Raw genomic sequence first — 17653 nt, forward strand, 5'->3', positions numbered from 1 at the left:
TTGCTGTTCCGATGAGCATGAACGGTATATGAGTGGAGCACTCACATGGGCCGTGAGCGACTGAGCGGAGCGCACACACATAGAGCGGGATAATATGCAGAGCGTCACACCACGTGAAAGTGAATCCTGAGCAGTGGACTAATTTTCGGCAGCCGGAATTTCAGTGCATCTCTAATTATTGGCGACATCAGAAATGGATATTATATAAAGGCTGCTTTTATGAACATTTTAGCAATTTAAAAATATTACAAAATAATTTTTTTACACAGCACCCCGGTTGGGAAACACTGCACTAGATAACTACCCAACATTCATTCTTAATCACATAAAGTGCACTATTGGAATCAAAATTCTATATGATCATGGAGTAAAACATTATATATGTGAAGTACTAAAGAAGAGGGAGTCTAATGAACAGATCTCCACATTTATGAACTCCGATCCTAGATTTCTGGGGGCCCTCTTCTGGGGGCCCTGAGTGGGGTATGAGTGGTTATGAACGAATGAATGAAACGCATTTGTCCATGTTTCACTCCGTCTCGAATCACACTCGCGGAAAGCGCTTGAGAAACAGTGTCTCTTCCGCGGCTTGGGACGCTTTCAACTCATTTTTTTAGTCTCGAGCAAGACTGTACGGCATTCACGTTACATGATTTGACTGATTTTTACGTAGAAAGGGCGACAGCGCACCACATTAAAAGAAATGATCATTCATGTTTTCATAACCGCTGGCCAAATTCACAAACGAAACTAAAATTAAATCATCTTTGAGAGCAAGGGGGCCCCCTGGTGTTTCGGGGGCCCTACGCAGCTTGCGTATTTTGCATATAGGCAGGATCGGCTCTGTATGAACTGCATAAAACCTTTTGAACTGAACTGTGGAATTGGACAATTTTGGAGCCACAGTGTTGCACTGCCCCCTAGTGATAAAGATAATACTTTTATAGTCCCAAGATATGCAGTGAAATATTTCCTACGCCAGTAATGTTTTTTTTTTTTTAAAGGAAATCATGTTCTTTGGGACAAACGTAATTCATTTAGAATGCTCATATTGGGGTTTGTAGCATTTAAGCACTATACAGCAGTTCATCCTCAAGATTTACTTCAACAGGTCTTCGACAAACATCATATTACCTAAAAGAAGATGAGTGGACACAAGTGTAACAGTTTTATCAGAAAAGTCAATACTTAAGAAATACTGAGTATTTGTTCAAATAGCAAATGCAATAAAATGATAATGTGCTTTTAAAGATATCACCTGCAGGTGAAATTTGTATAAGAATTTTTGCTGTATAATTGTATAGGATATTTTTTTTGCAAGAGACCATTTTTGGTAGACCGAAATAAGTCTTATATACACCATAATTCTCAGTTAATCCTAAACATCACCTCTCAAGTACGGGCAAAGATTTCCTTCCAGTAAACTGGTTGCCCTCATCTTTTGAGAAGGGATAAAATGGTTTGTTTCTCTAGCAACACAGCTTTTGGTTGTGGTTTCCAAGGTTACTGCAGGCTCATGTTAAAAAGCCCTCCTTCACTGTTCCCTTCAGTATTTTCAAAGCTGGAGTACTTCCTTTGAATCAAATGAAGTATATGTGACATAAATGAGCGCCACAGTAATGCCAAACAGGTGAAGTGTCTCACAGTCTCAAATGCTAAAAACAGCTCCTGAGCTGAAAGCACTTTTCCCAGAGCGGACAGGTTAATTTACAAAGTCAACAGCTGCGAAAAAGTAATCACTAGACCTGGTGTATGACTGTCAGTTTTAGTGCCTGTACTCTTGGCTTATTTAAATCACAACTTATGTGAAGCTTCATAATACTTACATTACCTGGCACCAGCAGGAAAAAGCACCTATTGCACTGTACACCTGATGACGAGAATGATGGCCATCCGAAAAGAAGTCATGATGAAACAATGTGCTATTTTTGTTAGACAAACCCTGTTCTGTCTTTCCTAAAAGGGAAATAACAAAAATGCTTTAATAAATCAATGTTGTCCCAAGTGGACTGAAAAAAAAAATTGGAAGAGTTGCAGCCACTTGCCTGATTCGAAGTCAAAGACGTCCCTGAGCTTCTTCAAACATCTGCTTCTCTGGTGCCAGTCCCCCTGGACCTTTATGGGCATCAATAAAAACAGAGGCTGAGGATTCGAATGGTAATGTTAAGGGAATAAGTACAACACATTCTCTGTAAGACTGAAGTAAAATCCAATTATAATGAAATATTCCAAGTGCGCACTCGACTCAATTCACAATTTCTGCTATGAATGTTCAGGTTAAGTCCACGCTTCCAGATCCCACCACTTTCCTGTCTCTCTTCACTCTCCTGTATAGTAAATGGATAGAAAAACACACAAACAGTACACTAATGGCTATACTTTGTGAAGAAACATTTCATTTGGTATCCTAAAAACAAACCTTCAACAGCTCCTATTTTTAGAGCATCCTGTGTTTCTCCATTTCATCCTCCATACTGGTCAACATCTCTCACTGCTATGAACATAAACTGCTTTCAATGCTACAAACATCTCATCAAAAATCACTGCACTGGTCCTACTACGTATGCTTCGGCTCATTCTGTTAACAGCAAGACTGGGAGAAAGGCCCAGCACAGCACAACAGACAGCAGTTCCATAACCAATTTAAGCTACTTCTTTAAAATTCCTGACTAAGGTGATCTAAAATTGGCGCATAGCAGAGGCTATCCAATTACTGAAAAACAACTAAGGAGTGGACAACACAGAGTCAAGCCAAGAGCTTGACACAATTATACTAAATTGTTATACTACAATGTACACAACCTTTATAACTTATTTACACACGTGGTCAGAATTGTTGGTACCCTTGGTAAATATGATCAAAGAAGGCTGTGAAAATAAACCTGCATTATTAATCCTTTTGCTGTTAGTTTGGCAAATGGAGGTTTTAAAAAGTATTAAATAAAAAGGGTACTGTTAATTGTGTCTAATGTGTATTAGAGAAAATGTGTATTAGAGGAAAAATGTGTATTAAATTTCCCCCCATTTTAAATTATTATTCTCCAATGAAAGGTTAAATATTGTGAATTTTTTGAATAAAAGATCAAAAGAATTAACAATGCAGATTTATTTTCACAGCCTTCTTTGATCATATTTACCATGGGTACCAACAATTCTGACCACGTGTGCATATAATTTGCACATTTTAATTTGACCTTTTTTTCCCTAAGTCATTGGATATTACTTGAATGCAAAATATGCAAACATAGCCATATATTGATTTTGCCTGTATCCTTATGTCAGAAATTAATTGCTAATTGCCCTCGCAGATGAATAAAGATGTATTTATTATTTTATACTGTTCGAATATTTACTTGGTTAAATTATCATAATTTAATAATAACTGTCATAAATAATTGTTAAATATACTTAAAATGTCTTGCATAAAAGTGCCTAAAAGTATAACATAATGAAATGAAACATGGAGCATGTTGCATCATGAAGGCAGACACGTTGAGATAATGATGAAGAGTTTTGCTTTTGCATGACACTGCATTCATGTTGCCATCTATCTCAAAATAAACAAATCAAAAGTGCAATTTTAATGTACTAACTTAATGTGATGATATGTTTGACTAAGTGGTTATGGTAACACTTTATTTAAATATACTTAAAATGTCTTGCATAAAAGTGCCTAAAAGTATAACACAATGAAATGTTAAAAAAGGTTTAAAATGATAAAAGCCTAATAAAAACTTATCTTACATGGAGCATGTTGCATCATGAAGGCAGACACGTTGAGATAATGATGAAGAGTTTTGCTTTTGCATGACACTGCATTCATGTTGCCATCTATCTCAAAATAAACAAATCAAAAGTGCAATTTTAATGTACTAACTTAATGTGATGATATGTTTGACTAAGTGGTTATGGTAACACTTTATTTAAAGATTTCCTTGTTACACATGTTAAATGTATTTACTATAATAATAACAATAAATTATGCATAAATACATGCAAGTAACTCTAAGACAAACCCTAATCCTAACCCTAACCATAAGTACATGTAGTTAATTAATATTACTCAAAATCCAGGTGTTGAACTGCGCATTGTACTGATAAAAGAAGTCAAAAACTCTCTAAACCTCATATCAAATGAATCGGACAGCTCACATAAGATTTCATTTGACCTCCAGAGATAGCTGAACAGCATTTTCTGAATAGTAAGCACCATCAGGCAGACACGTTGAGATAATGATGAAGAGTTTTGCTTTTGCATGACACTGCATTCATGTTGCCATCTATCTCAAAATAAACAAATCAAAAGTGCAATTTTAATGTACTAACTTAATGTGATGATATGTTTGACTAAGTGGTTATGGTAACACTTTATTTAAAGATTTCCTTGTTACACATGTTAAATGTATTTACTATAATAATAACAATAAATTATGCATAAATACATGCAAGTAACTCTAAGACAAACCCTAATCCTAACCCTAACCATAAGTACATGTAGTTAATTAATATTACTTAAATGTACAACAATGACAAGGACACCTTAAAATAAAGGTGTATTTAAGGTGTAACAAGGACACCTTAAAATAAAGTGTAACTTTATAATATCTGAGCATTGTTATAGCATTATCAAAATGTCCTTTTTAAATGCATACAAAATAAACAATCAAAATGGAATTATGAGATTTAATCTGCAAGGGAAATGTAACACAAAGTTGAACGTGCAACATTACCTACCCACTATTGCATTATTAATTAAGAATATGTATCCGTTTTAATAGCGTAACAGTTTATGTCTTTTGTTTCTATTCAAACACTGTGTATTTAACACAAGTAAATAACTTACTTCTTAAAAAGGGAAATAAACACCCAAACAGAATACACAAAATACTCAGGTAAAGAAACAACAACAGTGGCTTGAATGTTAAAGTATGTGAATGGAGAAAAAATCCTGCCACTGCTGCTAGTCATTCAACTGAAACAGCACTAAACAAAAAGTCAAACAAGTGAAACAATAAAAAACGATTCATATGAACATTTAAGAAACACACTGTAAGTAAAGAAAGTTCACAGATCCTGAATGACTTCACTACAGGAAGGATGACTGGTTGGGGATGAAGAGTCTTTGGGCAGAAGAGCAGGAGATGGACAGGGGAGGTGAGATGGAGGCCATGGGGTATGCTGGGTAAGGCAGAGGCCTACATCCAAAGGACAGGAAACCAGAGCCAGAAGGTGCAGGAGGAGAAACATTCACAGGGGAGCCAGGGGAACTGATAGAGCAATCTGTTACATGGAAACACACACAAACACAAATAGGAAAAAAGAGCTAACAGTACAATCATACCCAAAGGTTTTTTTTAAAGGATGTTTTTAAAGGAAGCCCCTTACACTCACAAAGGCTTCATTTATTCATATTATTTTATACTGTAAAACAGTAATATTGTGAAATATTATTGGAATTTAAAATAACCATTCCCTTTCAGTCAGTCACGTTCGACGTTACGTCAGTCGTGACGGAGGACGTTGCCCAACAGTTCTCCGCCGCACAGAAGCAGACGGAGGCATTGCGAAGCATCCTGCCCCGGCGGTCTGCTGCTGTAGCCACCCCACCGCCGGCTGCAGCCCCTCTGTACACGCACGCCAACTGTCATTGGCTTGTTTAGTTAACACTCGAAGGTGATTGGGCTCTCGGGCGAGATCCCCAATTCGTCAGTCACGACTGACGTAACATCTCCGTTCCCTCCTTCAGGGAACGAGGGTTACACAAGTAACCGAGACGTTTTCTATTGTAAGATAAAAGTGTGATTCCTGTGATTTTTCAGCATCATTACTCCAGTCTTTAGTGTCACATGATCTGTCAAACATCTTTATAATATGCTGATTTGGTGCTCAGGAAACATTTGTTATTATTATCATCAATGCTGACAACAGCTGTGCTGCTTAATATTTTTATGGTAACTGTGACATTTTTCAGGACTCTGATTAATAGCATTTATTTAAAATAGAAATATTTTGTAACACTGAAAATGTCTTTATTGTCACTTGATCAACTTTATTGTTGAATAAAAATATTTCTGTCATGACAACTCTGAGAGATTAGCATAAGGGAATGTTTAAGTATTAGGTCTTGGTGAAATAGGCCTGCTACAACTTGTCACTGCCAACACATCTGTTTTTATTTAGTCATCTAACATTAACAAAATTAAAACTTTAAAAGCACTAATAATTTAATAACACTGTTAACACAGTAATCTTAAAGAGATAGTTCACCCAAAAATGAAAATTCTGACATTAATTACTCACCCTCATGCCGTTCCAAACCTGTAAGACCTTCGTTCATCTTCAGAACACAAATTAAGATATTTTTGATGAAATCCGAAAGCTTTCTGACCCTCCATAAAGAGCAATGTAACTGAAATGTTTCCAGGCCCAGAAACGTAGCAAGAACATCGTAAAAATAGTTTATGTGACATCGGTGGTTCAACCGTAATTTTATGAAGCTACGAGAATACTTTTTGTGCACAAAGAAAACAAAATAACGACTTTATTCAACCATTCTTCTCTTTACCATCACTGTCCTCTGCCATTATTGAGAGAATCATGACGCATGCGCATGCTGCTGCTGACGCGCTGCGCCTTGTTTACGAGCAGAAGAATGCACACACATGTTATTTTTATTTTCTTTGTGCACAAAAAGTATTCTCGTAGCTTCGTAAAATTACGGTTGAATCACTGATGTCACATGGACTATTTTAACGTTGTTCTAACTACGTTTCTGTGTCTGGGAACATTTCAGTTACATTGCTGTCTATGGAGAGTCAGAAAGCTCTAGGATTTCATCAAAAATATCTTAATTTGTGTTCCGAAGATGAACAAAGGTCTTACAGGTTTGGAACGACATGAGGGTGAGTAATTAATGACAGAATTTTCATTTTTGGGTGAACTATCCCTTCAAAATATCTTTGCTTTGTACTGTACTTTATAATGTTGTGGTGCTACATTCACTGCATTTCAAGTAGTTTTGATTTATTTAGACAAAACAGAACTGTAACATTTTATAATCGGTCATTTATCTGTTATAAGCCATAACATGAAAGTAATTTCTGTTATACTTGTATGCATCTGACATAATTTTAATATCAGTGCACTCCTAATTTCAAGTTGTATGTAACCCAGTATTCCTTTAAATGCTTTACAGAAATTAAAACTACAGAAATCAGAGAGCAACTGAGATAAACTAACCCAGGTTCCAGAGTGCATTCTGAGCAGCAAGCTCCTTGGCGTCCTCCAGTATGGTGCAGGCTTTATCAGGCATGAAGCTGCTCCTGGTGCTGTTGATGACCACTTTGTAGATGAGCAGCATTTTTCCCTCTTGTCCGGCTAGGGAGTAGAGATGATACTCTGGCAAAGACCAGTCATTCTTGTGGCAGTAGTAATCAAGCAATGACACAGCTGAGCTCAACTGGCTGGGCTTCAGGGTGTTCAGGCTGACCGGGACCAAAGTGGATCCGGGTAGGAACGGATACACACAGCGATCTAAGTCTACTGCATATGGGCTGCCCAAATGAGGCGGGAGGTCAACGGGGCGCGCATTTAGACCATCACTTATTGCTCCAGTTCCCAAGCCGATGGTCACATCATCTCTGCTCTGGAACCAGAAGTTGGAATCACCGTAATTTCCAGCAGGTACCACTCCACCATAGCTACTCCGCGACCCGGATCTTTTGTTCCCATCTTTGCTGACAGGCTTGGCAAGAGTCACCTCAATGGGCGAACCATCAACAACTTTCCCATTCATGGACTCAAGAGCGTTTAGGGCATCCTCACGGTTATAGAAGTGGATGAAGGCATAATCCGTCAGCTTCTTAACACGTTCCACAGAGCCAGGCTTCAGGCGTGAGAACTCAGAGCGAAGTGTCTCCTCCGTGGTGCTCAGCATGAGATTACGAACATAGAGGACTCGCACTCGCTGCATGGTTTCCTCATCTAATTCCTTTTCTGGTTCGGCCCAGTCAACCTGAATGGTGTGACCCCACAGTTGAAATGTTCCTGAAACATTAAGTTGACATTGACACACAGCAAGTTGCATATTTGTGAAAAGTTCTAACAAGTGTAATGTTTACATGTCATTGTCAGGCCCTCATAGATTTTCCCTTAAAAATAAGTATAAATAGTGCTGCTTGTTTGCTTTCTAGGGAATTCGGTAAATGTGTTTTCTGTTCAGAAGGAAAAGGGGTAAAATTATTGTACGCTAAGTTGAAAAAACCCAGAAAACACCAGGTCTACAATGGAAATGGGTAGCATGTCCAGAGATTAAATTGTCGATGGATTTCCCAGCAAAGATAACTTGTTTTACTTCTATAATCTAGTGTATCTTGAACCAGCTAAGATATGTTTAATAAGAAAAATAAAGGATGGGCAGGGACTATCTGTGTTTATTTAGGCTGACCATTTATTTAATCCAAAATTGTAATATTAGTATAATTTAAAATATAGTTCTTTTTTAATATGTTATAAATTAAATTTATTCCTGTGATGCCAAAGCTGAAATTTCAGCATCTATTACTCTAGTCTTCAGTGTCACATGATCCTTCTGAAATAATTCTAATATATGTCTATCTAATATATATTGATTTAGTGCTCAAAGAGCATTTCTTATCACCATCAATGTTTAAAACAGTTGTGCTGATTGATATTTTTGTAGAAACTATGATCCTTTTTTTCAGTATGCTTTGATAAATACCCCCTTAAAATATGAGCAATGGAAATAGTGATGCATGGCATATCAAGAAACACAAATAAATATTTTTAAATATGTATTTCTATCGTGCTTTTGCACCTGGTATGAGTTTCCTGCGAGCCATGGCAGCTGCTTTGTGGGATTCATACCCAACAAAGGCAAAGCCACGATTCTTCATCCTGTCCACTGCACTGGGATACACAATCACATCCACGACCCCTTCAGTCACCTGTATTTAAAATTGCAATACAAAAACAACTAGACATTAGTTCATAACCGACTGTTTTATTATGGTTTCTGTAATGTATTAAAAAACAATCTTGCTAATTTTTTGTTCACTAGATGGTGCCACACAATGTCTTTCATATTGTTTTAGTTCTGTGTAGTTTCTAATGTGGGCAGCTGTGTCATATACTGACCTTCATCATCTCTTCTTGGATCTCCTCCTTTTTCTTGTCTTTCGGGATGGAGCCGATAAAAAGGCGACAGTTGTCCAGACTCACACATACACCTATGAACTTTCCAGGGCGGATTTCGTAGTTGTCCAGGAGCTGGATAGCTCGTTGGGCTCCCTCTCGGGTGGTGTACATAACGAAGGCATAGCCACGGTTCTCCCCGCTAAACTCCATCATCAGACGGAACTCGTAGATGCGACCGGCCCGCTCAAATACAGGTACCAGTTCGTCTTCATACATGTCTCTTGGGATTTTACCCACAAACACCTCACAGCCTCTTGGAGGAGGAGGGCCCTCCCAACCTAAGAAAATAATTTAGTTAAGTATTATGAACAGCACTATCTTGCTATGTAAAAAATAAGGTTTGTACTATATTTAGCATGATTGTACAAATTTGTATTACAGTAATGTTTTACAGCTTTACAAACTTTCAATACTTATAAATCATATACTTACGAATTAGTCTAACAGTAAACTTTAAAGTCAACATGAAATGGCATTTGCAGGTCATTTTACTATCATAATATAATTGTATTATGCAAGAAAAGGGGCTGAAGTTTGATTCTATCTTAAATTGATTGGATTGTGAAAAGGGGGTATGACGAAAAAGCTCATTGTGAGTTTGTAGGCAACTGTGAACATTTTTGGATTCAGAGATATTAGAAAGGCTAATTTATCTACAACGTACCCTAAAATAATGCCTAAATAGCTATTTAGCTACTGGTTGCAGGCTAAGTTTACCCAAAAATGAAAATTCTGTCATCATTTACTCTCATGTCTCAACCTGTCTGAGTAAATGATGACATATTTTTTATTTATTTTGGGGTTAATTATCCACTTAACATTATTTTCCGTGCCCATGTCTGCCAAAATGAAAAACCTTTTGAAAGGCAAGAGTTTATTACATATACATACATATGTGTGTGTACTGTGTACATTATGCTACTTTTATAGACATTTATCTTTGTGTGTGTGTACGTTATGCTATTTTTATACACATTTATACAATTTACTTCACATTTGAACAATGTGATGAAATGTACAGTAAGATTTCCAAGTTTACCTGGAGGTGGACCACCAAACTTTCTCTGTCCGTTTTCCTGAACCATGCTGTAGCCGGTCCTGTCCATCAGGGCCAGAAGAGCAGCTTCTTTAGAGATGTCCATCTTGCTATTATCAGACGGCTGACTGGTGCTGCCTTCGTCCATAACCACTTCAGAAAACACAGTGCTTCCAAAGAAAGCCTTTGTGTCAGGTTTCTCTTAAATGTATCACACTCGAGGCCTTTCATTTATATGATAAAGTTACTTAAAATGACGTAGGTGCAGCTCAGCTAGCAAACACAATTAACTAGCATCATAACTATCGAGCTGTCAAGTAACAAAATATACGGTCTTATACGAATTTAATGTATATATATCTATAAAAATAACAATAACTTATTAAATTAATCACTATTTTATAAAAAACTTCGATAGTCGTGACAAAAATCTAGAATTTGAATTAAAAACGTTCGTCATATTCGACAACAGAACAGCCAAACCATTTAAAATAGCGGGAACCTGTAAAGTCGACCCAAACAAGTGTTTTAGTCGAATATATTTTATATACCAAGCTGCGCGAGACTAATATTATAATTTAAGTTATGTGTGAGACGCTTCTCTCAACTCTCGTGGAAAAAAAATGGCATTGGAACTAATCTCCAAACTGATGTGAATGCATTTAAACAGCTTCTCTTACCTTTTGGTCACTCAATAAATGAATTGAGAAATGTAAAATATGGAGATAACTTTGTGTGACACTCGATAACCGACGGTTCGATGTTTTTGACTAACTGTTAAACACTATTTACCTGACAGTCGAGTTTCAAGCAATGATCTGCCAAAGCGTTTCCGCTGAAGGCCTTCATTTGATCTGCACTTTACGTTTGCATGTAAATGGTCATCAAAATTCTGAGAAAAATCTGGGATTTTTTTTTCTTCACTTTTAACTTGTGCATTGTCCAGTGAAAAAAAGAGAACAAAAAAAGTTATATTGCATTTTTATTTCTTTTTAGACTAACAAACCATGGTTTTACAAAATGGAATTCTTTAAAGAACCTTTCGAGTATTGTATAAATATACATGCACAGTACATGATAATCGTTATCTTTCACATATACATTTATATTATTTATTTTGCTTCACAACAAACAGTAAGAAAATAAATTATCATGTATCTGATGTACATGTCAGTACTGGAAAGATCACATTCTTATATGCGTTTAATCCTTTTTTTTTTTTTTTTACAATGGCCCAATAGGTGCCCCAGGGTAATAAACAACTATTTTGAACTCATTGATGAACAATGGTAAAAAAAAATAAAAAATAGAAATCTAAAACAATTGTCATTTCAGGATGCCATCCAAAGAGTGAAGGGGATTATAAGTGTGGGTAAAATTCCAACGATGGACACAGACCCCATATAAAACATGATGAACAAGCATAACAGAAAGCTTAAAAGAGAACTTGTTTTGCTGAACACAATCTTGCGCACGACTTTGCAGAACTGTTGAGGAGAAAACAAGAAAGAAATACAAAAGTTAAGCATTTTGCATTTGGATTCCGAAGAATCATTCTAAAATAATTATAAATAGAAAAATGAGAAAGGTCAGTTGGGGAGCTTAAGTCTCTCTTAACGCTAGGTGACAGTAAAGTTTCTTTAGTGCTGCATTGGTGGAATTTTCCCAAATGTATAAATACACAATTTTTCAAAAGTGTACTACAGATTTCATGATTTCCATGGTTAATTTTCATTTAAATGGAAAACAGATCATTTGGACACTCTAACAAAACAAAAACAAAATAGTTGTCCTTTGATGGGCCTGCATTTTAGATTTTTGTGGCAAAATCATGTTTCCACCACAGCTGGAGCGTGGTTAGTTTTATCACGCTGTTGGAATATCATCGTCTTTCTTTGGACTGAAAAAAAGAAAGCAAGATGTGTGTGTGTGTTTGTTGAAAGAGTTTCAAAGAGATTACAGCCTGTTCCCTGGAATCTGCAGATTAACATTCTTGCTCAAAACCAACTGGAGCAACCGAATACAAATATAAATGAATAAAACACCACAAAGGTCAATGATCAGATCATTTAAACACGTTTGATATCCTGCCTGTTCTCTTCCGCATGATGGTAATTATACAGTGACTTTTCCAATATTTATTTCTAAACATTAAATGAACCAATAAACATTGTTTAATTAGCATATATTAACTTAAATACCAGCTCATAGATGTTTTTCTTTAACCTGTTTGCAAACTGAGCCTTTTGTGGTTTAAACAGCCTTAATACATGTCACTTACAGACCTGAGACCTGAGTCTATACTAATATATAAACAGATATATTTTATTTATCCAGACTAATTTATTCCAGTTCACTTTTACTGTACTTCAACCCTGCACAGTCATTCACCAGCCTTACATAAAAACGGTTTATTTCTCAATCGCAGTACATTTCTTACCCTGATTTTTGCGTGTAATCCCATTTGAAATGGAATTAGTGCTATTGCCTCACATCCTTAGGGAACTAAGGAGTCTTAGAATTCATTAAGCATCTATAGTTCTTTGCTACTTTCAATCAGTTAATGCGTGACATGACCGAGGATACTTTTTCAGCCATTGCATTGACTATTTATCTTGGCATTAGGATGAAAATATATTAATTTGCATTGTAATGCTGACCAGCTATTGTTGGTGAACTAGGTTAACTCCTTTAGGCTACTCTGATTACACAAGTTCATGTTGACATGGACAAATACATCTACAAATGCATTCTTAGCTGTTTTTGTCTAACAAAAGCAACCTAAGAAACTATAATTTAGCACCTAATGTTAAAGTTGTTGATAATATTGAAAGATATTCACAAGTAGGCCTACCAAAGAGCTTCAGATGAATTATTTCAGGAAAATAATTCTGATAACCTCTTTGATTTATTTATTTCTTCATGGTTTGTTAGCAGATTTAGACTGATTTTGCTCCCTTTCTCTGCTGAAAAATCTCACCTGGTAGGTCTGAAAGCTCATGCTGGTGCCATATCTGCAGTACATGATGTAATGCTCGCAGTTGTACCACAGCAGACTGTAAACCACGGAGCCCAAGAGCTTCTCGGCTCTCCGAGCCACCTCCTCACCCTCGAACAGAGACCGACTGCACACCTTGTCCATGTGGTTGACCAGAATTTCTGCTCCATGCGCAAAGTCCTTCAAGGAGTCCACCCGGACACTTGCTTTTTTTGCTATCACACCCAAAATCAGCCGGTTGTTAGTCACCATTTTCTCATTGGCCTTCTCGTCGGTGGTCAAGACCGGCAGGATATCAGGAATGAGGTGAGCCACGCGGTTGTTCCCCAGATAGATTCCGAAATGCGTAAAGAGAGTTCGAGGGACCTCTAGGAGATCTCCTCTTTTGTACATGGAGGTGTCATACTGGACCACTTTCTTCTTCTTTTCTTCAAAGTCTGTGACCACAGCGATGTAAAAGAAGTTGTAGAGGAACTGTAGAGGAAACATCCTGGAGATGCGGTGAGCTTCTAGATGGTCTGACACCTGCAGATTTTATCCCACTTGAGGCAGACTGGGGAGGAGCTTGAGGATTACAAACCCAGAGCTATTTTCAGAAAAAACTCCCATCATAAGTACATCACATGCCTAATGAAACAAACAATTCATAGTTACTCAATGACTTTCTCACCCTTTGTGGATTAAATTACTTAACGTTTTCTATTTATGTAACAAAGAAAGGCAATGCTCATTGTATAATGAACAAATGTTGCAGCAATGACCATATATAATTCCTTAAAATTAATTATAGAACTGTTCAAGATTCTCATTGGTCAGATAAAATCAACTCTTACGCCTGATCAGACAAACATTAATTAACAATTTTAAAGTTAAACTGTACATTTGTAATAATTGAAACAACTGATGTTTATTGTTTTTGGTAAACAACTGACAACATAAACACAAATATACATGTAACATTTTTTTTATTATTAATTAATTATATTAAAAAGTCTCATTTATGTTCATACTGTATACACTTAAAAATAAAGGTTCCAAACGGAGGTTTCACAACGGTGCCATAGAAATACCATTTTGGGTTCCCCAAAGAACCTTTCGAGGAACATCAAGAAACTTTTTTTCTTATAGTCTGAAGAACATTTTAATAATCTAAAGAACTTTTTTCCACTTCTTTATAAAAAGAGGTTCCATTGGTTTTTCATGGAACCTTGTGAAATTAAAAAAAGAAAAGAAATGAAATTCTATTTTAGCCTGCATTTGTGCTATAATTAGGCAAAAGCATATAAAACGCCATTTTGAATTTACATTTATTTACTTGCTAAAACTGTACAGTATGTTTCAAAAAAGGGTGTCATAAAAATGTACAACAAAGTAAAATGTTAATAGGCTATGAAGGTAAAAACAATTAAAAAGATTAAGTTAGCAATTCTATAATAAAGCCAAAAATACAAACTTTTGATAGGTTAAATAGTTCATAAGCGTTTAGACTTGAAGTGTCTGTTATCCAGCCATCCACAAGATGAAAGGAATGATAAAGGTTGGAAGTGCGGTGGACGGCGCTATTCCAAGAAAAAACATGGAAAGCATTCCGATGAAAGTGGTCAGAAGAACACTCCTCTGGTCCCGGATTACTGATTTTAAACTTTCACAGAACTGTTAAGGGAAAGATATGGAATAGATGAGATTCAGAGCGCTAAAACAAACAAAAAACAGTATGTCGTTCGCATCTGAGACGGTGCTGCTATGTTTTTCTGGCCGCGTATCTCTCCAAACCCGCTTGCCACTGAAAGAAGCCGTTGTTCCTTTTTGCGCTAAAATGACCCAGATTTTTCCGAAAAGCTCTCGGTCAGCCAACTGACGTGAAAAAATACGTTGTCTCTGGAGATGGGAGCAAGAAATTAAAGAGAGGTGGAAAGGGGAACACCCAGCACTAAACGCCAATCTGGCACTTCAAAAGAGCATCTGAGGGAGTAGGCTACTAACTTTAAGCAGCCTAATACTTTCTTTTAGTACCGCTTTATATCTATTTGTACAAATAATAGCTGAAAACATTAAAAAAGTATTTATTATTATTTTTTAATTAAGGTCATTCAGGCATTCGTTTGTACATTTTGTTTGTAAAGTAAACAAGTAGCCATGTGATAATAAATGTATGTATAATATTAAAAACGTTCGTTTGCCAAAGTTAATCTCAGGGTGGCGAAAACAAAATACAAGAAGCCATTTTGTTGTCATGTGACAAGAAACCCTTAGAGAAGACTCCCTTAGATCCTCACGACTGCCTAAATTATAAAATTTTAATTAAAAAAAAATAAAAAAAAGAGAAGAAGATTTATTTTAAACATTTACAAAAAGGCATCTTTTGTTAGTTCATTTAGTTCAAATGGAAGATAATAAGAAACCTACAAAAAAAACGTGGGTAAAAAAATCGTAATATTTGTAATAAATAAATAATAATATTACAATTACATAAATAAAATAAGACAATAACGATAATAACAATATTTTCGACATTTTAGTCATTTTTTAAAGAGTAAAATACATTTCAAAGAACACATTTTTATCTCGTTTTTAACATCATATAACGTTACTGATATGTTTAAGCTATATGCCTAGCCTATCATCTACATAAATTAATGTAGGCTACATATTAATCCGTTTAAGCCTTAAATTACGTTTCTGCTGAAACTAATGAAAGTTTTTATTAAAACTTTTTCTAATCGTCCCTGTGCAAATTTCATGTGTATTTCTATCCATCTATTTTTAAACGAATCTTGCTAGTGTATATCTGTGCGTAACATCCAAAGCAGAAATTCAATAAATTGGTATCATTTAATCATTAACTTCCAATCTACTATCTGGAGTATGCACGGGTCGATTCAGAAGGAAATCGTGCGGATGGAAGCCGACCGCGTTTAACGTTACCTGCTCTGTCTGCAGACTGACCGCTGTCCCGTAGCGGCAGTACGTGACAAAATGTTCGCAGTTATTCCACAGAAGACTATACGGAATATGACCGATAAGTTTCCCAGCTCTTCTGGCGACCTCCTCAGCGGCCAGCGGCTGTCTTCTCAGGGTAGTGTCCATCGTGTTGAGCAATACAGGAGATCCGTAGGCAAAATCCTCCACCGTGTCCACCCGCACCAACGCGTACTTGTAGATCACACCGAGGAGCAATCTCTTGTTCGTCACAGCTTTCTGGATTTGAGACTTGTTGCTCGTCAGAACCGGCAGTATGTCAGGCATAAGGTGCGCGACTTTGTTGTCACCGAGATAAATGCCAAAATGAGTTAACAAAGTGCGAGGAACCTCCAGCAGATCCCCGCGCTCGAAATAAGTGCTGTCCTCGCGGCGCTTTGCGCATCTTTCTCGTTTAGATGAAGCTGGGCTGAAAAAGTTCAAATGTGCGAGAAGAAAGGTTTTCTCCAAAAGCAAAGCAAGAGAATCTAGCATTTTGCGGTGCTGCTCAGGATTCACTATCCGCTTCTTTTTATTCTAAGGAGCAGCGGGCCGTCATGACGTCACGGCGCTAGCGCAAAGACTATTGGCCGCCGCTGATGCTCTGTTGAAGAGCTGTACACATGTAAACAGGGAACAGTAAAAGTGTAAGTTACCTAATCATACACGGTAAAACGTAACCTATCATTTGGACACATATAAAAATGTTGTCTTAACTAAGTGTTTTGTTTTTTGTATTGATTAAATTTAGGAGTGGATGCTTATTATGAAAAAAAGGTAGGAAAAATAAGCTAAGGCTCTAGTCTACATCTTTTCCAGCTGATATGTAAAATATGCATTTAGTATAGTATTTATTTTTGTATAAATAAAATGTATATTATTTTTGAAATATTTTACTTTTATTTTAGAATGTATGTATGTATGAGGACCCAAATAAATCTATGAAATAAATAAAAATACTTAGCATTCATTTCCATTTTAATAAGCCATGTAACATGCCATCCTGTAATGCTTATACTGTTTTGATTTTTACACAAAAGCTCTGGTAAATATATCAGTGATAAAAAAAAATAGTAGATGAAAAATACACTCCAAACATTCTCGCAATTTGTGTATGTGTGTATGTATTGTGTGCAGGCACGTGCACACATAGACATCAAAGGGGGCTTGAGCACCTGCCCTTTTTCTGGGGAGGTTTTTATTTTTTATTTTTTATAAATTAATATATGTATATATGTGTGCGTCTGTGTGCGCACAGCTGTCCCTTTCAAACAAATAAAGAATTAAAATATAAGGTCGTGTCCGGAAATGTTGAGACTCTGTCTAGTCCCTCCGCGTCTCTGCAGCACAGCAGTGTAGCACACATTGATCAGCTGCACACCTGGGGCAAGTTCAAGCTCAAACCGGTGTGCACCGTTTTGCTACGGTTTCCGGTTTGAACGACA

At 36.5% G+C, this 17653-nt stretch overlaps 3 protein-coding genes across 5 annotated transcripts; all 3 read right to left on the bottom strand.

Moving 5' to 3' along the window:
• Positions 1–4749: 4749 nt before the first annotated feature.
• Positions 4750–11122, bottom strand: LOC107692720 (probable RNA-binding protein 46). Of its 2 annotated transcripts, none has more exons than XM_016491885.1 (6): positions 11045–11122; positions 10256–10422; positions 9157–9494; positions 8837–8966; positions 7240–8046; positions 4750–5280 (listed from the first exon to the last, which is right to left on the bottom strand). In XM_016491885.1, the coding sequence occupies exons 2-6, from the start codon at positions 10398–10400 to the stop codon at positions 5087–5089; spliced, it is 1614 nt and encodes a 537-aa protein (XP_016347371.1). In that variant the 5' UTR covers positions 10401–10422; positions 11045–11122; the 3' UTR covers positions 4750–5086. The 2 variants fall into 2 exon arrangements, with proteins under 2 accessions (XP_016347371.1, XP_016347370.1); XM_016491884.1 differs by having other exon boundaries at positions 10933–11107.
• Positions 11123–11478: 356 nt separating this feature from the next.
• Positions 11479–13796, bottom strand: LOC107692634 (lecithin retinol acyltransferase-like). The gene is made up of 2 exons (XM_016491791.1): positions 13233–13796; positions 11479–11739 (listed from the first exon to the last, which is right to left on the bottom strand). The coding sequence occupies exons 1-2, from the start codon at positions 13737–13739 to the stop codon at positions 11584–11586; spliced, it is 663 nt and encodes a 220-aa protein (XP_016347277.1). The 5' UTR covers positions 13740–13796; the 3' UTR covers positions 11479–11583.
• Positions 13764–16817, bottom strand: LOC107692632 (lecithin retinol acyltransferase-like). 2 transcript variants are annotated; one of them, XM_016491790.1, is made up of 3 exons: positions 16176–16817; positions 14704–14903; positions 13764–13814 (listed from the first exon to the last, which is right to left on the bottom strand). In XM_016491790.1, exons 1-2 carry the CDS (start codon positions 16701–16703, stop codon positions 14751–14753), a joined length of 681 nt encoding a protein of 226 aa, XP_016347276.1. In that variant the 5' UTR covers positions 16704–16817; the 3' UTR covers positions 13764–13814; positions 14704–14750. The 2 variants fall into 2 exon arrangements, with proteins under 2 accessions (XP_016347276.1, XP_016347275.1); XM_016491789.1 differs by lacking the exon at positions 13764–13814 and having other exon boundaries at positions 14567–14903.
• Positions 16818–17653: the final 836 nt, after the last annotated feature.

Source organism: Sinocyclocheilus anshuiensis, unplaced genomic scaffold (genome assembly GCF_001515605.1).
Source record: "Sinocyclocheilus anshuiensis isolate Anshui unplaced genomic scaffold, SAMN03320099.WGS_v1.1 scaffold50, whole genome shotgun sequence".
NCBI classification, from domain to species: Eukaryota; Metazoa; Chordata; class Actinopteri; order Cypriniformes; family Cyprinidae; genus Sinocyclocheilus; species Sinocyclocheilus anshuiensis.